At 34.1% G+C, this 25940-nt stretch overlaps 3 protein-coding genes across 11 annotated transcripts in view; 2 read left to right on the top strand and 1 right to left on the bottom strand.

Annotated features, from left to right (window-relative positions):
• LOC111507827 (uncharacterized) overlaps positions 1-375 on the top strand; it is a 64872-nt gene extending 64497 nt beyond the window's left edge. For 7 of the 8 annotated variants that reach the window (XM_023163183.2, XM_023163184.2, XM_023163185.2 and 4 more), the window contains one exon: positions 110-375. The gene's annotated coding sequence lies outside the window, so the exon portion shown is untranslated. The remainder of the gene's footprint in view (positions 1-109) is intronic. The other variant, XM_074176359.1, reaches the window with a different exon arrangement.
• Positions 376-1816: 1441 nt separating this feature from the next.
• LOC111507826 (leukocyte receptor cluster member 8) lies at positions 1817-19878 on the bottom strand. 2 transcript variants are annotated; one of them, XM_074176361.1, is made up of 6 exons: positions 19741-19878; positions 11095-12196; positions 9329-9866; positions 8332-8530; positions 7979-8186; positions 1817-2479 (listed from the first exon to the last, which is right to left on the bottom strand). In XM_074176361.1, the coding sequence occupies exons 2-6, from the start codon at positions 12189-12191 to the stop codon at positions 2317-2319; spliced, it is 2205 nt and encodes a 734-aa protein (XP_074032462.1). In that variant the 5' UTR covers positions 12192-12196; positions 19741-19878; the 3' UTR covers positions 1817-2316. The 2 variants fall into 2 exon arrangements, with proteins under 2 accessions (XP_074032462.1, XP_074032461.1); XM_074176360.1 differs by lacking the exon at positions 19741-19878 and adding an exon at positions 17237-17437.
• Positions 19879-20851: 973 nt separating this feature from the next.
• Positions 20852-25502, top strand: LOC111507829 (transcription initiation factor TFIID subunit 1-like). The gene is given in 4 exon segments (XM_023163190.2): positions 20852-22572; positions 22575-22985; positions 22988-25226; positions 25287-25502. Coding segments are annotated over 3 exon segments (4290 nt in total). The 5' UTR covers positions 20852-20915; the 3' UTR covers positions 25210-25226; positions 25287-25502.
• Positions 25503-25940: the final 438 nt, after the last annotated feature.

Here is a 25940-nt window from a genome sequence, read left to right on the forward strand (position 1 = left end):
GAAAAATTCAGCTAGTTGCAGTTAAATCAGTCCTGAATTATTAGTAAATTGTACTAGTTACACTGAAATGTATTTTATGTCATTATTATTTACTTTCAAACTGTTTCAGCAAAGATGGATAATGCTGTTCATCGATCTCTTGACTTCTATACTGCGAACAACTCAACCATAACTTACTGAAAAAAAACTGCTGAATGAACTTGTTAAGGAGGGCAATCAAAAACTAGCAAGAAAAATGAAGCTCCAAGATCCTAGGAGAATTTTATATTGAGTTCGTTCAAAAACGTTTATATTTAAGTTTTCAGTGCAATTGGCAGAGAATAAATATGTACAAAACTATCAAAAATGAACTATAATTATATATTTTATGAATAAGTTTCTTGTTTGTTTTATGCCAGGTAAGTTTTAGAATATCTTCAAACAAAATGTAGCACGGTCATTTTACTAGAAATTTTCATCGAGAAAGGTTAATGCAGTCAAGCTGCTGGAAAATAATTCCATGAAAATGAGTAGATAAGTACTATTTGATCACTCCCATATTGATTTTAATTCAAGAGCTACCGGTAGATAGCTGCTTATTCACATATTGTCTTCGATTGAAGACAATATGTGAACCAGGAAGAGTACTTGATAGAAATGACCACGTAAACGCAAGCGAGACATAAGTAGAACCACCTATTGGTGTGACACCCAAGTCAACTAGCCAAGTTTTCATGTCAGTGTTGGTGGATTGACCAATCAACCGACAGCTGCGGTAGCAGATATTTGTGAAGCTATCCTGGAATGCCATCAGAAAAACGAATCCGTTTCTATAAATAATATGAAATCGAGAAAGGTTAATGCATTCAAGCTGCTGGAAAATAATTCCATGAAAATCAAAAGATAAATAGATGACTGGAAAGTTGACTTGGATTTCACACCAATAGGTGGTTCCAGTCTCGCTTGCATTAAGGCAGTTATTTTTATCAAATGCTTTTCTTGGTTATTCACATTTTGTCTTCAATCGAGGACCCTCTGCTCGGTACTGATGATGCCCAATAGGCTGAAACAGCTGTATACCGGTGGCTCTTAAATTGAAATCAATATGGGAGTGATCAGAATAGTACCTATCTATTTATCTTCATTACGAGTTTGTCATTTGTGTTACTGTTCTGATAAAAATAATTTATATGAAAAAACGTTTGCCTGGCCAGCTAGTATTATATAAATTTAAACAGTTATTCCATCTTTGCCTTTTATTATTCGTTTTCAATATCTTTAATATTTCTATTGATTTCTCACTATTAATTAAATAGTCTATCGATTGTGGATGTAAAGATCGTCAGTTCATTTTCCATGCAACGCTCAAATGCATTGAGCGATCATCATGCTGACTGATGATCTTTCCCTCGTCAAAAATACAACTAACGATTTGCTTAATTTTTTTAAAGTATAAAAAGAGTGAGTGTGTTACACACAAGGATTTAGTGAAATCTCATTTTCAAAGTATAAAAAGAATGAAAGAGTGTTACACACAAGGATTTAATGAAATGTTTTTCTTCTTTTTATAGAAATTGGTCCTGTGAAACCTTTTGAAGAAAATTATTTGTGTTATTTCATTTATTTTCACAACATTGATTTTTTTTTTTCAATTATACTAATTGAAGTCTGTAAATTTCAAATCAATCTTTAATTTGAAAAAATTAAAAGCAGCTAAGAGTCTACTTCATCAAATAAGTCTGGGTCTGCTAGGAAAACTGTACAATACAACTCCTTAGTATGAAAATGAAGTCTAATTCGGTTAGGATTTCAAATAATTGAATAAAAGACATAAATATAAATGTTTCAATAAGTATATATTTTCCTAATAAATTACTTACTTTACATATATACATATTCCAACAATTGACTATGTACACACATCTCAGACTCATATTGCCACTACAACATGGCAAAATGAGTTTTGAATATCCAACCGTACAACTTGGTAATTCCAACCGAAACCAACAATGACGTACAAATTTCTCAGATAATGGATGATACGGAAGTGAATTGTAAAAAATGCTCAGCATAACTGGAAGGGCTCGTCATCTTTTTCAGTATTAGAAATCTCCCAAGAACCCTAAAAAACTTCTGAATTCCACTGCGACGCTCCCTGACGGTGACCATTAATTTGAAGACAGGTGCTTTGCAAACGTATCCTCGATAACACTTCTAAAGACAAGGAAAGGAGAGAAATATTCCTTGAGAAAGTTCCTCAAGAATAAATATTCAGAAAGAATCACATAGCCGAAATAATTCGTTAAATGTTTTTGGGAGAAACACGTTAGGAGAACACTAGATATTGGGGAGAGCGGCCATGCTACTTTTGCAATCAATAAACGTCCTTTGTGAATCGACGAAACTCAAAGAAAACGGTTCTAGAAATTCTAAGCACTCCTCTGCCGACTTGAAGGCCAACTCTTGCATCACAAAGGTGCAGGATACATTTTGACGGTAGCTAAACATAAAAATAAATATAAGTAAACAATTGGGACACAGGCATACGGGGATGTAAATATTCAGAAATTAGAAAAGAGCAAATTCCTCTAGTGTTCACATATTGTCACATGTCACAAAATTGACACTTGCAACATTTTTTTTGCAATTATATGCATTAATACGAAAGTTCTCATACCCATACAAAGCCACTTGGCTTCATTGGTTGATCTACTTAATTTTTTTTAATCAGTTTTATCTAGCCTTCACATTGCCTGTCTGGCTATGCCAGGGAACTATGAACGTATGTAGTAACATTAGTCAGGAGTTTCTAGATTTGAATTTATGCCAAAATATTAATACATTCAAGCATTTCCATTTGCCGAGTCAAGACAAATGAAGTGAGATCTTCAATTATTGTTAAAATTCAGACATCCTCAGGCTAGACTTGATTGAGCAGATTATATTTCATCATAAAAGAATCTAAGGCGAACCTAAAGACGAGTGTAAACGATAAGCTTAGAGTATTTCACAAACTGATAACCGTCACACTTTGAATTTTTCTGAAAACTCCTTTTATTATTCAAATTTTTCGTTGTCACCCTCCAGTACATAAGATTTCCACTACGGATCACTGAATAGATTATCAAAGTGCATGTGCAAAAAAGCCAAATCACAGTGTATAAAATTACGGTGATATATTTCTCAAACGTTCTGATAATATTTACATCCCCAACAAAAGGTCACAAAGCCAAGAACGTTTTGCATTTATTTTCAATTCCAAGAAGGCACAAACATTTCTGAACTTATACTCATAAATTCAGACAAACTAAAATTACTTTAAAAAATTATCCTGAAATAATAACTGTTAATATTGGATAAAAAAATGAAGCATTCTAAAACTAATTATGTGCCTCAAATTTTCTAGCGAAGAAATATATTCAAATTCACAGAAACACACAACTTACTTTCACGTCTACAGAGAGATATTAGATCAATGTGAATATAGAATTTACTTTCAAAATATACTGTAATTTACTCAAAAGAAAGCTTTACATACAGTTTCCATATGTTTGATATACAGTGCATTTCTTTAATGTCCCCCCTTCTTTTATTTTTAAAAACAGGCCAACTTAAAAAATTGATATTTGGGATAATGAAATTAATGCATGAATACACCTTCTGCTTCAAATAGCCCCATAAAAATAGTCCAAAGGTGTCAAATCTGGCGAGCGGGCTGGCCATTCTGTAGGACCTCGACGGTCAATCCAACGACCGGAAAAAGTAGTATCCAAATAGTTTCTTACTTGTGTGGAGTAATGTGGTGGTGCTTCATCGTGTTCATTGAAAATCCTTTCGGTCTCGTGAAAGTTACACGTCGCACCGTAAATAGAAATCGCTTCAATTTTTTCTTCCAATGGACTTGAATTGACCATTTTAGAGATTGTTGACGTGGTACCTTTCTACTAGTAAAACCGAAAACTAAATGAGGATATTTCAACTGAACAATGATGTTCATTGTCGTACTGACACTTTTCAATGTTTTTATAAACAAAAAATAATTTAACAAACCTTAACGGGTTGTTGGAATTGCCAAATTGCAGATAAAACGGAATATTTCTAGAAACATCAATATTAATGTGTTTGTCTTCAGGAAATTAATAATGTTCCGACATTTTGTAGTAGGTGAAGATATTGACTTCATATTCTAGGGTTGTGAAGTATTCATCAGGATCTTCAAAATGATGTCACAAGACCCCCTTCCCATTTAATTTTTTTCCCGGATGGCGCCCAGTCGCCATCTTGAAATTTCCATCTGTCAGTTTCAGTTCAAAATAAAGTATTTATGCATTAACTTCATTATCCCAAATTTCAATTTTTTGAGTTGATCCGTTCAAAAAATTAAGGGGGGGGGGCATTAAAGAAATGCGCTGTATAGCAGTTAAAGAATGTTTTCAAATTTCCATTTTTACCTTTTATTGAATATATTGGATTTGGAAACAAACAGCCTTTTTCAATTGTCAGAAAGAGCAACCAAAACTCATTTTTATATTTTAAAATTAGTTCATCAGGCTATCTTTCCGAATGATATCATTTAGGTAATACAGAAAGAACGGATGATATTATCGTTAGGTTGGCAAAAAAACAACCCAGCCCTCAAAAATTCATCCATAGTAAACAAAGACTCGAATTATATTAAATAAATATTATTAGGTGCAAATTAAATGGAACGCAAAAATAATTCAGTCTAATATTGACAAGAGATTAACAAAATCTAACAGGTCATGTGCAAATATTTTTATATTGGCAAAAAAATAACAAAACTTGAATACTGCAGTAAAAGTAGTAGAAATTTGAAAGAGACAAGCATCAAAAACGTTTGACGTCAGAGGGCTAATTGGCAGGTATAAATACTTGTGTGCATTTTTCGACACAATCAAACTTGAGGGACATCAAAACTTGTGAGTCGTATTTCTCATCGGCTTGGCAACAGCGAGTCTGTCATATCTTTTCGCACTGTATTGTTATTATACTTGTTTTTGATTGTATCTACTTTGGAAGTTATCAGATATTGAATAAAATTGAAGTTGTCCCTTATTTTGCCGTTTTCTTTGGGAGATTCATTAGATAAATAATAGTTCACATATACTATAGATACCACATTGTATAATAGCAGAAAAGATATTCATAAACTGAGTGACATAAAAACAGATTTGTGACATTACCCAACCAGAAAGTGTTTTTATGCGACTTCAAGTTTAAAGAGATGAGATTGAATTTCTAGTAAGAATTTAACATTAAAATGTTTGAAAGAAAACACTAGACACTAGTCTTGAATGCGCTTTGCATACAAAATTAGTTTTTACTACTGTATGATTTCACAAGATTGAAATTGTAGTTAAGGTTATCAACTCTTCAAAAAATATTTCATAACCTCATGCGCTGATTATTTTTACAACCTACAGTGGTCAAAGACAAATTTATTGATAATTAGTTTTCAAAGTGATTTTTAATAATGGATTTTAATTAACCTCTAGTTGATTGAAGTGTTGCGAATATTTTCTAATGTAACAGAAATTGTAATTTGAGGTTCATGAATTTCATTCATTCATTATAAAGGCAAATAAGAAACTTTTAGATAGTTTTCTGTCAATTACTTTTTCAAAGTTATCTCTCTTTAGGTTTTCTTGGCATGGCACATTTAGCCAGTTACAGTCAAAGTTACATATATCTTTAAACTGTCATAATTCAGATTCACCCATAAAGTCTGAAACAAATGACGGTTTTGTTTTGATATATTTAAAAAAATCATGAATCAAACATGAACTGATCATTTTAAATCAGGTTAATTGTTTATTTGACTTAGGAAAAAAAAAAGTGAAACAATTGGAATTTTTTTATGTCGGTCGGTAGCCGATCAGTGGTTCAAGCCCCAGGCCGAACGTTCAATTTTTACTTGCTATCATCCAACCCGTTTTAGGAATTACACGTTAAAAGGTAAGACCTCGTTAGTCCTTCTGACGATTGTCGTTCGTAAGGGTGCGACAGCTGATTAACGGAAAAACAGATTTTAAACAGATAAAATATTAGAAATATTGCAGTATATAACAGTATTTGGAAAACTCTGAATTATGTTACGTGTTGGAAGTTATTTCACTTTCCAAGCAACTTTTGCAGATTTGACACATCCTAGAATATTTCTTATAATATATATTGGGCTCAGCATCCAAATATACTTTGAAACTTCTCGATTTTATACAATGTAAAACAATGGATCCTACCATCAGATAGTTGGAAATTTTTCTTCTATGTCAATGGGTTGTTGTTTTCACCCTAATATATTAGGACAGTCAAATAATGAAAAACAAACCGTCAGCAAAATACTCGGCGATAAACTTGGATCACAAACTTAATTTGAGTCACAGTAACAAAACCATAAAAAATTGCATCATTTGTAAATTGTACTTTGACTGAAGTACTATTGTCAACTACTGTTTGGTATTTGCCAATAGATAACTTTTATTGTTATCACTTGTCATGGCAAATGTTCAGTATTCCAGACACAACCATTATTTAAAAAAATATAGAATAATGGCCTAGGGGCCTACGGTATACCCTAGATATATATCCCTAAGTGATAATGGACTTTAAACTTGTTCCATCCATACTGAGAGCTAACTTGGCGTGCACTGCCTATACCATTGGAGTTACATGCAGATAATGTATCATAAAATTGTTCATCTTAAATAGTTCTAAAAATAAAAGTCTGCGATAGCATATGTCTACCTCTTATGTGGTAGACGCTATATACAAAATACCGAGCCACAAATACAATTAAATTGGATACTTCATTAACAATGCACATTTTAGAATACCTGTCAAATTCTTATAAAAATTTATACAATTGTCGTTTCAGGTATTCAATATAGATAAACTTTGTCTTTTACATTAATTGTGACAAATCAAAAGTGATCACAATAGGATCAACTTGACGTAACGCAGTAAGCCATTACGCGTCGTGACGACGGGGGACGATGCGCGGGTGTAGAGGGGCGGTCTAAGCAATGAAGCGCCATCGCCGAGAACGCAACCCGAATGCGGGCAGACCCGTGAGGGCAGACATCGTTGACGGTTGTGTTACTTTTGCGAATTTCTTTATAGGTAACAATTCAATTCTCGAGGCTTCATTATTTAGTTGGTATATTTTTTTAGTTACTGTATTCATAAAGTAAAAATATAAATTACTAGCTGTTGCCTGCTTTTATTCTAACGTACAGCCAAAGCTACTGAACCTAGAATTTTGAAATATGCAGGTAGGTTCTTTGTATAGCGTAAATAAGACTCAAAAAAGGGAATCAGGAATTTCCACTCCCAAAGGGGAAAAAATAGGGCTTCAAAGATTGTGTTGAATTTGGTCACTTTTGAAGTTGGAAAGATGAAGTTTTGAGTTGATAAAAAAATATTGAAACTATTTGTTTAAAATGGTCTGTCACGAAACTTGATGTGACAAACCAAATTCTACGTGAGTGAAGCCACGGGCAACAACTAGTATAACCATAAATGAAGATCAGACACATCAATCATTTTCAAAGATAACTTTGGGACAAAAATCGCATGGATTCATATAAATCAAATGCTACAACAAATATCTTGAGATACATTAATATCCAGAAAACATGATCAAACTGAAACAAGAGTTGAATGCCTTTTTGAAATAAAGAACATTGTAGGGAGATGAAGACATCTCCAATATTGAATTTTTTTCAAATAAACTATTTTCATTATTTTAGATTTTGAGCTGACCAGTTCGATAGGCATCTATATATTACTATGGTTCAGTTGAATTGATTCAATCCAAAATCAACAACACAAAATTGCAATAAAGCGACACATCGTATACATCCATTAAAATTTCTAATTGTTTCACTTTTTTGATTGCCATTAAATAATCTGCTGAAAAACATTTCGAAACACCACCGATTATGCAGCAATGTCTATTCTAAAAAATATGTGTACGTACCTTTTGATAATGCACTTAAGATAGGATTTTCTTTCTCTTTCAATGAACCAGTCGATGAGATAACCGGTCATTAAAGGAGCGACACGGTAAAGATAAAAAAATTTGTGGAAATTGCCCGAACCCCAAGCCGATCTAATTTTTAACGCGAAAGATATACACTCATCAGATTTTTCTTCTGCCGAAAGAGATTTCATAATGGTCATTATATCTGAAAGCAAAATAAAAATGTGTTATTTCCCAAAGAGGGAACAAAATTCTACAAAATTAAGAGCGATGAGAAGTGCCCAAAAATCTTGAAATTGAATTTCAATAATCGACTGGGTAGTTCCCAACTTCAAATAGCACAAACTCACCTAGGGTGTTTTTGGTGAAAATATAGTACAATATCCTGTAAGCTATAAACTCATTCCGACTGGAACCCCCTCTTTCATTATATAACATTTTCAATTGTGTTTGACACTGATTGAACTCCTCGTGATCTCCCTTTTCTAGGGCAATTCGCGCATGTGTCTCATAAACCTGAACAGTGAAATCGTTCCTAATGCCCTGTACCTGAAACAATAATAAAAATCATGATAATAATGGATGTCAACACAACGACCAGAAAATGTTTTATTTCAAGAAACTCATCTCTTGAATATTTTATCCATTTCTCAAGAACCACTTCATTTTTGATATTCATCATGCAAAAAAAATCAAAGGCAGTCCGAAACACATTTTGACTTTCAATTGTGCAAAATAAACTAATCTTGTGATAGTAGTGTCAACTCTCTTGCAACAACTCTCAATGCATGACATCCTGCTGCTAGTCTTTTACATAAGTAGTCGACATGGAAATAAAATTTTTCATCAATGAGGAGACAGACTTTCATGAGAAAAAAAAATAAGAAAAAACTATATTGCTTCATCAGTGTCTTAGTGTTTGGGACCTCGTGACGTCACGTGACAAGTGATAGCGTTTTGGCGCGAAATTTGAAATGCAATTTGACAGAAATTAATTTCAATTTTTTTTTAATATATATATTAGGTACAGGTGTATGGTACACAACCAAAGATAGTCAATACCCTATAGCTCACGTTATATATTTCACTTGACGTCGTGGTACAGAATAACAGTGGTGAATGAAGCTCTATTATTGTAGCATAGGATTTTCCTTCCTTGACCGTGAATTGAAATTTTATAATAAAATTTTTATTTTGAATAATGACTGAATGTATAATTTATAACATTCCATATCAACTCTTCCAGATTCTACAAAAGTGTTGAATAATCTCTAAAATTAAAAAAGATTTTGTTGAAATATTAAATGTGTGGAGAAAAAAATCACTTGCAAAATAGTCTCAACTTACCGTCAAATCCTGTCGTATTGACTTAAGCTGATCGCAAGCGTAAAAATAATCTTGTTTTGCTAACCATCTCTCCTTGACATTCTGCAATGATAATTTGAGCACTTCGACTGGCCGAACGTCGCATGGATCAGGAGCTTTAGTAAGACGAAGGAAAGATTTCTCCAAATCATGACACGTGCCCACAATGTGACATTCAGACCAGTCAAAGTCCACCGAATTATTATCTTCACTAAATTTATCGATGATAAAACCTTGCTTTTTGTTATCGTTAACCGGGCTTGAGGCGCTCCCTGTACCGTTTTGTTTTCCGTTATTGAACCTAGCAGCTCTCTGCTGTAACACCTCCGTACTTTCTTCAAGTTCGCTGCCAAACGTCGAATAAAAACTTGCTTTTTTCTCCTTTGCTTTCTGCTTCTTGGAAGATTTCGCCAACTTAGTTTTAGTAGGACCTAACCTATCGGATAATTTACCTTTGTTCTTCTTGCTGGATTTCGTGAGGGGTTTGAAGTTTTCATCGCTACTTGAGTCAGAGCTTCCACTACAACGAAATGATAGAGTTAAGAAAGAATACAAAAACCTTATTCAAAATGTTAAAAAAAAACATCAGAGAAAAATTAGTAATTAGTAATGCCTGGGACATTATTTCAGAAATTTTAAAATAAATATAGTTCAAAAAACTAAAAAATATGCTTTTAAAGAACATCGAACTAAAAAGTTGAAAATATTTTTTTTGAAATAAGCTTTAAACAATAACAAACGAAAAATACTAGTATTATTGTGAAAAAAGCGACGGGCGCTTGATATACAAAAAATATGGCATAAAGCGCCCACTTTTTAGTTCGATGTTCTTTTAAAGCGTGTTTTTTAGTCTTTTTAAACTATATTGATTTTATCTAAACTTTGGGATCGATTAGCCGTATAGTGTTTAGAAAAATGACCATATTAATATTTTCCGATTCCGGAGCCTGAAAATCAGCTAACAAGCCTAAGGCAGCAGGCGCGCATGGTAATAAAAAAAAATACTTAAAGTAAGTTCGAATTATAGCAAGGAATAGAACAAGCAATAATGTTGATATATCAAGGTTACGTACAGCGCCATCTGCCAGCGAATAGATCAAGCAATAATGTTGATATATCAAGGCGGTTACGTACAGCGCCATCTGCCCGCGAATAGATCAAGCAATAATGTTGATAATTCTGACAAATAGAGATCCCAAGCTTAAGAATTACAAACAAACATACATACAGGTGAAGCTAATATAAGCGTGTGAAGAAACACTGAAAATTTAATATCAAAATTATCATCAATCGCTTACTTTATCTATAATATTGAGAAGACAACTCATCTTATTGAATTAATTTAGCATCATCCAATTATCTTATTGGTCTGAAGAGCTGTAAGTCATCTACAAACATTTAAAAGCCTGTGTTCTCAAAACATTCGGCTATATCATTAACAAAAATGTGAAACAGGAGATCTATCTGTTACTATATGTGATGGAATCAGTCAATACTTGATGAGAATCCATAACACATTCAAGAAACACTTTATAAGAAATATAATTTAGTTCTTTTAAAAATGAATTTTAGTTATTTACTTATATGATTTTGTAGCTGCTATGTGATTACCACTTGTTGCAAGAATGTAATTGATCGATCCCGTTATTAATATTGAAAAGGGTATAGCGTTTCCAATTCTTCCTTATATTTGGAGGAAAACCTTGCCAATATAGATAATAAAAAAAACTTTTTTACCAAGCACATACCTTTGAGTACGTTGTCTTCTAGGACTCCTTGACCGAGATCTTGACCTCGACTTCCTTTTGCTGGGTGGCGACTTGGACCTAGACCTAGAAGAAGATCTGCTCTTCTTCCGGAGCACATTAGACCTAGCACCTAACCTAGCACCCAAGCCCGGAGATATACCCTTCTTGAGATTCTGAAATTGGCTCAACTGTCCCGGGACAGTTTTGAGCTGACCCGTGAACGGGGGGCGTTCACTATGAACCGTTGGAAGAGGTTCCTTGCTCCAATCTCTGTGCAGCTGATTGTTTTGATATGCCTGGGTAATTTTTCCCTTCAAGATAATATCCACCTGATTCCTATCTATGTTAGTCTTGCATTTGGCGTAGCACTGGTGCACGTAAGTTCTCAGACTCTCGGGCCAATCATCGGACGGGTTTGCCATCCCTTTCGGGGCAGAATTGCACGATGGAGGCTCCTGAACGGGCTCAGGGGGTTTCATTTCTTCCGGTAGAGGGGGAAGAGGGGGTTCCGGGGGCATGGTTTCTGGAGGAGGAGCCGGCTTGGGGAGGCTCAACTCTGGAGGGGGTAATGGGGGAATACCGAAATTACTTGTTTGATTAAATTGGTTCTGAATGTTTTGGTTGTTCCTGTTACGCTTTCGTTTTTTCTTAGCCGCTCCGCTGTTCGGAGAGTTATTCAACTGCAAAATCGCATTGTTGTTCGGTAGTCTTTTACCATTCAGTTGAAACCTGATACTGCCAAACTGTTTTGGAGTACTCAACAAGGGGGGTCGGGGAGAATTCGAAGGGATGCTGGGTAAAGGGGGGCCTGGCGGTAGGGGCGGTTGAATTTTGTCTTCTTTTTTATCTGGAAACTGTGTGAACTGATTATAAGTATTATAACCTTGCTGCATCATGTAATATTGTTGATAATAATGTGCGTATTGGGGATGGTAATAACCGCTGTAATAGAATTGTGCCCAGTTGTTTTGCGGTTGGTTATTTGGGGCGGTATTTGGTGGTAGAGGCGGAGGCGGTGATGATGGTGGTTCTGGAGGTAATGGTGGATTCTCCGTAGTCCCAGGTGGAGGTGGGATCGTAGAACTTTCCGTCATCATAATACCTGAATAAAAAAATGAGTTACTGTTCACGTAAAAAAAAAGTTATGCAAAAATTTAAATCGAGACTATACAGTCACCTAGCAAAGAATGCATTTTATTCTGTGCAAAAAATTTTAATCTCCTAATATAAGTCAATAAGATGCTTTTCTTTTATTTTTGTAATGTCCATGTATGTATCTATTTATATTTTATATATAGCCTACTGATCAGGTTTGACTAGTCTGATAAAATTTTATAAGTGTCATGTAATGCAATGCAATTGTAAAATTTTTAATGACGAATAAATTCTATCTCTCATAAATAATCACTTTGGACTAAACTTATCACTGCCTTGCACTACAAGTACTAAGCTTAATATTCTCTATCCATACGAAGACAGTCCGATAACTAAACGTGAGATACATGATACCCTAAAATTAATGAAAAATAAAAAGTCATCAGGCGTTGATGATCTATCTATGAGTACTATTAAGAGCGTAATAGATGCTATAATCGACCCACTCACTTATCTTTTCAATCAATCATTCATCCAAGGATATTTTCCTGATGAATTCAAAAAAGCTCAATTTTACCGTTGTTTAAAAAAGGTAGTAGAGACGAAATAGATAACTACAGACATATTTCTCTGCTTTGTGAACTTTCCAAACTATATGAGAAATTAGTGGTTAGCAGAATTATCAGCTATCTGGAAAGTAATACCCTGCTATCAAACTGCCAACACGGTTTTAGGAAAAATCATTCTATTGAAACAGCTAGCTATTGTTTTCTTAGTCATATTAATGAAAAACTTGATAAAAATGATTTTATTATCAGTGTGTTTTTTGACCTGTCAAAAGCATTTGACACGGTATCAACTAATTTTGTGTTGACCAAATTAAGTGTGCTTGGTTTGCCTAATAACATAGTACTATGGTTTAAGTCTTACTTGCGTGGTCGTAGAATAATTGTAAAGCAAATGAATTCAATGTCTAATGAACGCGAGGTTAGATTGGGGGTTCCCCAATGCTCTGTTCTTGGTCCCCTATTGTTTTTAATTTTTGTCAATGATCTGTCGGAATATATGAGTGACTGCTATTTAACCATGTTCGCTGACAACACCACCATTACAGTCGCTGGACCTACTACAGATGATTTGCTAACAAGAGTTAGACTGATTATAGACCAGTTCACAAGCTAGTGTGATCGTAATCGTCTAGTTCTGAATACCTCAAAGTCGGTATCGATGACATTTTATAATAGAAGTAGGGGTACCATAAGTGAATTAGCTCAGTGCGATAATATCAATATCAATGCAGCAAACGAAGTTAAATTTTTAGGAACAATTTTGATGAAACATTAAGTTGGGATCAACACATCGATAGTGTCTGTAAAAACCTAAATAAAGCATATTTTGCGATCAAGCAAATGAAAAACTGTGTTGACCAACAAGGTCTATTGGCAATCTATTTCGCTATGGCTTATTCCCATATTTCACTCAATATAATGTCTTGGGGTTCTGGTAGAGATTTTAATAGGATATTTGTAGCACAAAAACGTATTGTAAGATTGATTTTCAATATGGAATATAGAGATAGCTGTAAACCGATATTTGTCAGAATGCAACTATTATCGGCACCATCAATTTATCTGTTCAAATGTGTTAATTTTGAGAGAAAAAATCTGTCCACTTTTGCAACCAATGCATCATCCCACAATCATAACACGCGGCATGGTAGCTTATTGAGAATACCAGCCCACACCACATCTAAATTTAAAAACTCTCCCCAGTATAGTGCTATTACGTTTTATAATAAACTACCCAACTTTTTAAAAAACTAAGGAATTTTTTATTGAAAAATGTTTTTATAATGTACAAGAGTATCTGGATGGCAACTTCAGCTGAGTTTTATTTTGTTTAGTATACTAACAAACTGTCATTGAGATTTTAAACTTTATATCTTACTTACTTGCTATATTTTAAATGTATATGTTTAGTATAAATAGTACCTGTTGACATACCATATGTACATATTGTACCTCAGTGGCTAAATAAAATAAAAAATAAAATAAAATTATATTCTTTCTTATTAGTCAGTGGGCTATGCTTGAAGACTGGCAGTAAACAAATCTAAAGAAATGAACTTTAAACGTTGAAGCCAGTCTCAAATATACCTACCCGGTAGGTTGAATGGACTGACGCCTTTCAGAAAACAAGTACTCCTCTGGCTAATTCCATGAAGGGCGTTGGATTATATCTGACAGGAGTCAGTGCAGGAATCTTCACAGAAAATTTCCTGCATATGCAATTGGCAATACAACTGAAAGAGTCGACCTTCAATTTTGGAAATGACACACTTGCAGACCGGTTTTGGGCTCATTAGCCACTCATCAGTGCAAGATAGTGGCCATCATCGACCTAATGTCAATGATATTCCATAATTGAAAATCGAAATTCTTTCAGAGTATTTCATTCCTCTTCCTAAGTTGAAGCGAACAATTGCATATTTAAAAAAAAACTGTTTTTATTCCACTTCAGAATATTTAGAACATGTGCGTAGACACACTTTTGACGCAAGGAAGATGCTCGCCGAACCTCCACACTTAATTTGAATATGTTAATATACCCTGTAAACTTGTTACAAATTTTTACTGTTTATTTTATTTTATAGACTTGTCATAAATGTATTTTATACATAACATGATCAAATAAATATATCTATCTATCTAAGATGCTCGCCGAACCTCCACACTTAATTTGAATATGTTAATATACCCTGTAAACTTGTTACAAATTTTTACTGTTTATTTTATTTTATAGACTTGTCATAAATGTATTTTATACATAACATGATCAAATAAATATATCTATCTTTCTATGCCAATATCCAATATGCAGGAAATTTTCTGTGAAGATTCCTGCACTGACACCTGTCAGATATAATCCAACGCCCTTCGTGGTATTAGCCAGGGGAGTAGTTGTTTTCTGATAGGCGTCAGTCCATTCAACCTACTGTGTAGGTATATTAGAGACTGGCTTGAACGTTTAAAGTTCATTTCTTTGGATTTCTATTCTATTCTACAATTATTTACAGTGTTTGTCACACCAACCTTCCATTAAAAGTATTGGGTGAGGAAGTAAAATCATCAGAAAATTTTTCAAATAAGAGTTTTAGAGATCAGATCATTGGAATTTTTTATTCATTTATATAAAGGATACACAGTAAAAGACTGAAGGAAAAAAACAACATTTTTGATATATCCCTATAGAAAAACAGACATTCCAACTGAGTTTTTGGTATTATTTTAGATATAACTTCTGAACTACTCCATACATATTCAATAATAACACAGATATTATTTACGCCAACATCCAGAGTTTATACGCAAACCTTGATCAGCTAGTTCATGATCTTGTTTGCTACCACCCCTCAATTTTACTTCTTAGTGAAACAAGAACTACAAAAGACATGGATGATTTTGAAATTGACATTCTGGACTATAAAGTTATAAAATGTGACGCTGCAAACCGTCACACAGGAGGAGTAGTGATATACCTTCGTGATGACTATAGTTTCCAGGTTGTCAAAAAAATGTCGACTCGGTCTATTGGTGTTTGGTTATAAGAATGAAGTTTCATAATGAAAATGTATTGATTGGATGTTTATATCTTTCTCCTAGTTCTAAGTTTGATGAGTTTTTTGATCACTTTGAAAATTGGGCTGAAAATATTTTCTCTCAACAAAATAAGTGCATATTGATTGGTGATTTCAATTTGAACTTCCTTAACGAGAATTATTCTTTGGTAAAAATATTCAAGAATTTCATTGCAAATATTGGGGTGGAACAACTGATCCATGAACCAACAAGAGTTACTAATAATAGTAGTACATTGATTAGTGTCAAAATTAATAATGAAAAAATCAATATTGTCATCACCATGAAATATCTCAGATTCCAACTGAATAATTTGTTGTCGCTAAATGATTACTGCATTTACATTTATAAAATAATTTCAAAGAAACTTCACTTCTTTTCAAGAATAAAATAGAATATACTTGTATACCAAATCCATAATACAACCACATTTACACTCCTGCCATAATACAACCACATTCAGTGTAAGACTTATATATGGTGGAGTATTAGTGGATATGACATAATTTATTCAAAAAACAACACTTTAATGTGAGACTTTCACTCAACATGTTTAGTGAAAATCTCACAAGTGTTTTTTCTGAATACATTATGGATTTTCATCAAGTATCCGCCAATTCCATCATATATGACGTAATCGATTGTAATTAGGTTAGATCATCAGTATTTTTACATTTGGGTCTCTATTTCTAAATAAATTGTTGTTATATCCATACAATCCTATATGTAGACAAGTACTTTTCTGATGGAATTTGAATATGGAAAGCAATATGTGACATTTCATCTGAAAAAAAACATAACTTTCATATGCTATGCTTCATCTGGATACCCTTTACTTGGGTAAATATTTTTTAATATTAATTAATATTCCTTTGACCCTCCTTTCACTTCATTTCCAAGAGCTTTATTAATTTTTTTAATTGCATAGTCAGTGTTCATCACTGATTGCCATAAGTTTATCATCAGCGAAAAGATTATTACTCACAGTTCTAAATAAAGACATTAAAACAGAACTAATGAAACAGGTCTCAGAACACTGCCCTGAGGGGTATTTCACAATTCTACAAAAAATATGTTCCAGTATGTAAAATCTGTTCATCTTGAACTGTAAATCCAATCATCACACTGAAAAACATCATTTCTATAAATACCATCATTAATACAGTAACTTTATTCAGGTCTAGCATCTACAAAAGATCAATAGAATATTTTGGCATAAAAAAAGGTCAGTGACCCCTGTGTTGGATGCACATATAGAAAATTAAACCAAAAAAATATTGATGAATTCTCATACAATGACTCCACACTAAAATATCCATTACGTTTTATTAAACTATAAGCATTTCAAGAACAAGAATTAATGCAATGATTCGCCATTTTGTAAAATATGCAGACCTTCAACGACTTACCTACAAAAATAAAATTAGATTCTCTCCAAGTTAATCTGTAAAGTAAATATATGAAAATAATATCAATGAGCACTTAATGTTCGATAAAAAACGCGTCCGAAATAAAATTTTCAACTGTGAACACAAAAATCACTTATTTCATTTCACTTCAATTCTGCCATACGAACGCCAACATGAACATTGCCATATTGCCAACGTTTCTTAACGAGAAAAGAAATGAAAGATGATTATGTGTTGAACGTTGCCACATTTCTCGTTGTTTCTGACTGAGTTGAGGAAAGACAAACCCAAAAGGTATGGTATGTAAATCGTAACTAGGTATATATTGCTAGAGAAAGTGAAATTTAAACGAATTAAATGAATGAACTGGTTGTTACCAGTTTATTTATTCATTCATTTATTTATTTACCTACGGATTCCCATTAGAAACAATATACATTACATTTATAACAGTTAACTACTGTTCCAAGAAGGTACATAAGACAACAATAATATTAACCTTAATATTATTAATCTTAATAATATTAACCTTATCACCTTATGTCACTAAAAGAGATTTTTTCAATTCACTCAATAAGTTTACAAAGGGATCGACATTATATCTACTTATTAAATAATCTCATGCATCTGGACATCGGTGTGTTGTAACCATATTTAGTGTTATGATTTTTTATGCAAAAAAGTGAAGGATTTCTTGTGTCGTAAGATTGTACATTGAAGATAATAATTTCCAAAAGATAAGGACAGTCGACTTCACGTGACAGTAGCTTTTGTAAATGGATGTCATATCATGACATCATGATGAAAGCGCCGAGTGGTAAGTTTAGTTAAGATTATTTAAAGTTGTTTGACGATTAAAGTTAGAATATGTCTTCATTTTGAAGAATATGTACTTCAGAAGTTGAATTTCATCATTTTCCATTTTTTCAATGTCACATTTGTAATATTGGGAACCATGCCACTCAGGCATTTTCCAGTACTGATCTAACTAAACAACAATATTTAGTTTTGAGGGCATTACATAACAACTATTTACCATTTCTCATTGTAAATCCCAACATTTTGCTTCAGTTTGCAGAAACATTATTGAAGTGTCTTTTGAAGTTCAGTTGTTGATCTGCTAAAGTAATATCAAGGTCTCTTATTTCGTTTACCCTGACGAGTACTTTTCCATCAATATTAAAGTCATTATAAAGGATATTTTTTGATTTGGAAAAAGTGATGACGAGACATTTCTTTATTCCACAGTAATTTGTAACATTTTTCCTATTGTCTGATTTGAATAAAGGTGTAATATAGCTTTTTTTCCAGTAATCCGGAAAATGCCCATTGTAGAGAGTTAGTACCTGAATTCTACATATTCATTAAGAATACAAAAAATTGTTACCTAACATTTTTAGTGCTCTAGAAGTAACATTTGCAATATCGGGTCTGAATGATTCCTAAATCTTTGATTGTATTTGTTGTGTCCAGTTCGGATTGCTTGATTTTATATGGACTATTTATGGGATTTTTGTTTCGGAAAAAAGTAAATTTATGACATTTGTCTATATTCATTTGCAATAGGTTTATATCACACCAGCGTACAAAGTTAGATAAATCGTACTGCAATAATTCTGTATCAGATAAGTCATGAACATCTTCAGATCATCCGCAAACAGAAGAAATTCATTATAGAGAATAACATCATTCAAGTTATTTACAAATAGGTTAAAAAGTAATGGTCCTAAATGAGATCCCTGGGGTACATCAGATGGAACTGCGATTGTGAGAGGTGTTGAGTTACCATATTCTACATATCGGACTCTGGTAGGCAAGATACTTTTCCATCCATTTCAGAATGTTTTCTTGAATACCGGAAGCGTTTAGTTTATGCAATAATGAAATGTGATTCTCTTGAATATCACGTGAATGATATTTTATATGATACGTTATGACTTGAAATTTCAAATATTTTTTTGTCACAGCCTAGCTACTCTAAAAGTCGGAAGCGGGTTATGGGTTTCTAGATAAGAGTGATGATTTTTTGCTATTTGTAAGCAAGATCGCCAGTCTTTAAAAAAAGACAAAGAGAGGAATGTACAATACAATAATAGATGCAGAATATACTCAAACAAATAATGTGCTCATTAGTAAAGTTATTTACATATTCACAATGACTGAACTTGTGTAAGTTTATCAAATCATATAAATCTTATTGAAAGTGAAAGTAAATAATTTCTAAGCAACGACAAACTCCAAATAATCCTGGATTTCTTTTAAAGGTCCATTTTCCTGTCGAGCTATTTTTCACTGCTGAGTAGTATTATTGACAATCTCTAATATACAAGTAATAATTCATCCAGGTCCATTTTTTTTAATAATGTTTCTCTTTAGCAATGAATTACCAGGAGCCAATAATGGACCAAATGTTATGTTCTGTAATGGATATGATAAACTCAAAACACAGAATACATTGAATAATAACTCAGTGATGGTTAAATAAACCCAGGATTGAGACTTACCCCTTTCTCGTTTTTTGCTGTAGGATCCAACTGCTTCAGGGAAACTATTATGGCAAAGTAGGGATGGATCAAGGAGTTTTAGGAGAAGCAGTGTTGAAGAAAACTTATTTCAACAAAAGAATAATGCACACATTAGTCTATACTATACAATAGAATCACCAGCGCGTATCTTATTTCTTTTCCGATCCAGTCGTTCCGAATGTTTTTAATTTCAAAACTAAACATCAAATATATTTGGGAAATAGATAAAAAAACGAACAAAGCCTGAAATGACTCTTCTTTTAGAATTGTAATAAAAAATGCTCGGAATTGAAAATTTACTTTTTCCTTAAAAATCTCACGACACTTCAAGATCTAGTTTGTATCGCACTCAAATCGATTTCATTTTTAAAATTTCCCCGTATGTTGAGAATTCAAATAAAAACCCCTGTTAAATATTTTGTTGGATCAAAAAACAATCGAACGGAATAGATTGTATCGATATATCAGGTGTTTCAAATAGGAATTATTAAAAGAGTGATTGAAATCGAAATACGATTGATAAAAGTACAATAATTTCAACCTCTGGTCAAGGCCGTATCCAAGTTTTTGTCAATAAAAAAGACCTGCTAATTCAAATTTAATTAATTACCATTACATTGGCACGGGAAAAGCCCTCCACTGAATAAACTTTACTAACATATTCGTTTTTATAACTAAAAACCTCACATTTCCAGTTCATTGAATTTACAATACAAAATCAAGCCTTATAGAATGTTTATGGGCAAATTCCACCACCCGGAATTCGACTACAAATTTTCAATATAATACACAATTTGTTGTATGACTTAACTTTCTATATTTACTTTGTATGGAAACAATATGACAATCCCAAGACAATGAACTAAAGTTCATACAATAATTACCAAAAATATAATTTTAAACTCATATGTAGGAAACAGAAATAAGTAGATTTAAGTTCGATATATTATGCTTATATAATCAATTGCAAGTTAAATTAATGAACTGCCAACAGTATCACTCGAGATATAGTTCCGGAATTCTACCTTTTCATTAAGCATATAAAAAAATTACCTGTTTTTTTCCTAGTTCTACTATATATTTGAATTTTTTGCAATTAGTCGTTTAGTCGAGACGATAAAGTGTCTGTGAATATTTTGATAGTTTCTGTAAATATGAGTGTGGACAGTGAAGATGAAAGTTCCATCCTTACTGGATTTTTGTTTGGAAACATTGATGAGGCAGGAAATTTTGAAAATGAGTTTTTTGATTCCAATGAACGAAAACAGCTTGTTTCTCTTGGGAAGTTGGGTTTGGGTTCCTTTATGGAAGACATATTGAGCGATGAAACATTAAAAGAAGAAATTGAAAGTGACTTCGAAACCTATGATGTCACACACATAAAACAAACTGGTACTGGGATTGAAAACTTTGGTTTACAAGGCAGCTTACCTTCCGAAGTATATAGGTCACAAGACAGCCAAAATGAAGGAGGTTTTAGTCGAGAACATTCCAGCCGAAGTAGTTATTCAGGACAAAGCGGATATCATTCTGGTTCTGATGTTGAGTTACCATTCGCTGAAGATTTCTTTGATATGACTGAACTTGCAAACGAGGAGGCAGGCTGCATAAATGAAGATTATGATGCTGATGATGAAACTCCTAATGAATATGTCAAGCTCATGCCTACACAGAAGATACCTGTTATTAAAGTGTCGCTAGAACCAAACAGTTCACAAGTAGTTGTCTATGAAGCTGACAATGGTAACAAGAAATTCGAGACTCCTTTGGCTGCAGTTCCTTCTTCTAAATATAGTAATATAGATGTGACAGAACTATTTCCAGATTTTCGCCGTGGAAAGGTTTTGAGGTTTTCCAGGCTTTTTGGTCCTGACAAACCAAGTAGTCTACCCAAAATTTGGGAAAATGTGAGGAAAGAACATGAGGCACGTGAACACAAAGGCAAGCTGCGTGATACTGACTCAAATTCTGGAGTTGAAAAACCTAGACATAAAGGTTGGTTGTTTGATTATGCAGATCCTAAACCAGAACTACTCATGAGTGATGATGAGGAAAAGTTTCTGAAGCCTGCAGTGGCCACGAGTGCAGGAAATGATCAAAACATGAAGGAAAAGGATGATTCAGATCCAAACGCAGCAGGGTGGAGGTTTGGTCCAGCACAACTCTGGTATGACATGCTTGGAGTACCGGAAACAGGTGAGGGATTCAATTATGGATTCAAAATGAAAGACAGGCCAGACAGTGAATCAGTGGTAGAGATAACTGACGAAAATGAGCCATTAGAAAAAAAACAAGACCAACAGTATCCAGATGATGCTTTCTTGATGGTTTCTCAAACGAATTGGGAAGATGATGTAATTTGGGACGGAGATGAGATAAAACAAAAGGTGTTGCAAACTTTAAGTTCTAAAACTAATGCGGCGGGATGGATCCCCTGTAGTGGCACTAGGACAGCCCCGCCTTTTAGCCAATCAGGTGAAATAGGTACGTCAGCTGGGATGCCTGGCCAGGAGCAGGATGACACTAGATGTTCTATGTTTCCTGTAGAAAATGAAGAACTAGTTTATGGTAGATGGGAAGATGATGTTATCTGGGATGCTGATGACATGAAGAAAATTCCAAAACCGTCAATCTTGACTCTGGATCCTAATGATGAGAATATTATTTTTGGAATACCTGATGATATTGACCCTTTCAAACAAATCGCAGGTCAAGCTACTTCTGTGGAGAATAAGAACTCCTTTTCTCACATAAAAAAATCTATGATGTTGTTAGAAAAAGCAGGTGTTATAAATGTTCTTCAAGAAGATTCTTTCCCCCGCCTCCGAGGTCACCTGACAGGGATCCATTCAATATTTCAAATGACAAATACTACCAGCCCATAAATTCAGAAAAAGCTCTAACGCTTAAGGTAGCTGGTGCAAATTCGATTCAACATTCCATACCTGTGTTAGAGTTGAGGGCTCCTTTTATCCAAACTCATATGGATTCGATGACATTGAGGAATTTCCATAGACCGGCAATGAAAAGATTTTTACATGGACCTCTGTCTCGGGCTGGCCCTCATGGTGTTATGCCTCTGATGGAGCATATCAAGACAAAAGCGAAGGAACGAGAAGCTGAGAAAAAGGCTATTGGAGGTGTAGATGTGTTCTCTATGAGGACCCCCGAAGACTTGACTGGACGAGATGGTGAATTGATTCTGGTAGAATTTTGTGAGGAATATCCCCATTAATGAATCAAGTTGGAATGTGTTCCATAATCAAAAACTATTATAAGAGGAAAGCTGGGAAAGACTCTGGTCCTCCTACATATAGATACGGAGAGACTGTCTATGCTCGTACTTCTCCGTTTTTAGGTGTATTGCTCCCGGGTCAGTCCATCCAGGCTATAGAAAACAACATGTATCGGGCTCCACTGTATGAACATAATATTCCAGAAACTGACTTCATAGTCATAAGAACTCGACGGCAGTATTATATTCGGGAAATGGATTCAATATATCTTGCTGGCCAGCAATGCCCTTTGTATGAAGTGCCAGCGCCAAACTCCAAAAAGGCAAATCATTTTGTTAGAGACTTTCTTCAGGTTTTTATATATCGTTTATTCTGGAGAAGCAAGGATATCCCTAGAAAAATAAAATTGGACGATATCAAAAGAGTCTTTTCCTCTTATTCCGAATACAGCATTAGGAAAGGATTGAAGCTTTGTGCTAACTTCAAAAGGACAAGCATGGATTCGAAAGGGTGGGTTATCAAATCAGAATTCAGTCTACCAACCGAAGAAGAAATTAGAGCTATGGTATCTCCCGAACAGTGTTGTGCATACTTTAGTATGATAGCTGCAAAGCAACGTTTGAAGGATGCTGGCTATGTTGAAAAATTTACTTCCGCGGAAGACGATGATGAAGAAATACAATCGAAAATGGAAGATGAAGTTAAAGTTGCTCCTTGGAACACTACTCGAGCATATATTCAGGCTGTGAATGGTAAATGTCTCCTTCAGTTGACTGGACCCGCTGATCCTACAGGTTGTGGGGAGGGTTTCAGCTATGTCAGAGTCACAAATAAGCCAAGTCAGAATAAAGAACATGAATCTCAACCTAAAAGGGCTGTAACTGGAAGGCTGTCTGTAAACAAATCCAAAGCCTTAGTGAGAAATTTTGGAGTTCCAGAAGAAGATAATAAAGAACTCTCACGTTGGGAAATTGTTGATGTACTAAGAACACTTTCTACAGAAAAAGTTAAAGCTGGGGGAGAGGGAATAGACAAGTTTTCCAGATGTAACAAACTCACTATAGCTGATGAAAATCAAGAAAGGTACAAAAAGGAATGTCAACGCATATTTGACTTACAAAATCGAGTTCTGGCATGTGCTGACGTACTGAGTACTGATGAGGGAGAGAGTTCGGAGGATATTGAGGAAATGGGCAAAAAGATTGAAGATATGTTAATTAACAAGAAAACAAGCACGCGAGAAGAATACGAAAGACAAGAATTAAGAAAAACAATGGAGAGCGATAAAGAAAGACCAGAAGATAAGAAGAAATTCAAAGAAGTAAATTATGGTCAACGTTACCCGCAAGGCCGAGTATTGAGGATAGTTCGTACACTCAAAACTCCTGAAGGCGAAGAGTACCATAGACAAGAAATCGTTCGAAACCAAGCTGTGATAGACTTTTACGTTAAAATCCGCAAGTCAAAAGATGAAGCTTTCATCCGACAATTTGCTAATTTAAATGAAGCTGAAAAAGAGGAATTGAAGAAAGAAAAACGTAAGATACAAGATAAATTAAGAAGGATTAAGAAAATTCAGGAAAAGGTGGGAATGGCTGGTGGTCATGTGCAGACTACACCAGTTGTTAGTTTGCCGTCTGCAAACTCTATGGAAAATCTGTCCAAACCTATTAAATGTGTTTCTGCTCCTGTCAAACCTACGTCGAGCAAAAGTACAACTTCCTCGCCCCTCAAGTCAAGTAGAAAGTCTAAACACAAAACTGATTCGAAATGTGGGGTCTGTGGCAATGTTGGTCATAAGAGAACAAGTAGAGCCTGTCCACTTTATCAGAACACAACTGGCATGAGTACTCCTATGAATGTTGCTATGACAGATAAACAAAAGATATGTATTGGAAAACAACTCAACACTGATGATGAAGAAATGAAACATGGAAATTCAATGCTAAAAGTGCCTAGAAACGATCTGTACAATAAGAAGAGACCGCGGGAAATCTCCGACTCACACTGTGAGGGATCTGCGAAATGGAGACGAACTGTTTCAGTTGTTCGGTTGTCCAATCTACATTTACAAAAAGTGGAAGATTCACATCATGACACCGAAATGAAGATATTTGAAGATTTAGCATTGAGTGAAAGTGACGATGAAGTTGCCAATATTCCTCAAGAGCCTATGCAGGGAGATTATGATGCAGGCGCCATTTGGTTTTAAATTTTTAAATGTTCAATGTGGGTTATCTAAAGTAATTATTTGACTTGTATATATTTATATATCGATCAATCATTTAGGTTATACTCTCGGAAAAAATTCATGACACCGATGTGAAGATCCGTGATGATTTAGCAGTGAGAGAAAATGGAGATGAAGGTGCAAATATTCCTCAAGAGCCTATGTAGGAGAATGATGGTACAAGCGATTTTTGTAAAGTAATACTTTGACTTGTGTGTTCATATATCGATATATATTTTAGGTTATGAAAGAAAAATAAAAATGTTGGATTGTAATGTGCTTGATTTTGTTAAATAATCGAATATCTTACTCAATGGAATATGAGGTATAAGAATTGACAATTAGCATACTTTGTCATTAATTTTTTTCTTTCTCTATGACAAAAAAACCATCCGTGCTCCAATCTAAATTCAAATAAAATTGGAAAAAAATGTCATCCGGCAACTCTGGTATATTTTAACATCAGTGGTTCATCCAATGTTGCCAGGTCTACAATTTCTATAGTTATGACAAATAAACTATATAAAGTTTACCAAATAAAAAGAAACCGACGAGTGAATCACGTGAAATGATTAAAACTGTATTCTTTGACAACGGTTGATTAAATATCCGCCATTGTATGGCGAAACACGTGTTGCGTTTTTGTAAAACTGTTTAGTGAAAATCTCATAGTAAAGTGTTTTTTGAATACGACATACTGGTCTCACCTTCAG

This window comes from Leptinotarsa decemlineata, unplaced genomic scaffold (assembly GCF_025532065.1).
Source record: "Leptinotarsa decemlineata unplaced genomic scaffold, Ldec_3_MD MMD2_tig00001719_RagTag_RagTag, whole genome shotgun sequence".
Classification (NCBI taxonomy): Eukaryota; Metazoa; Arthropoda; class Insecta; order Coleoptera; family Chrysomelidae; genus Leptinotarsa; species Leptinotarsa decemlineata.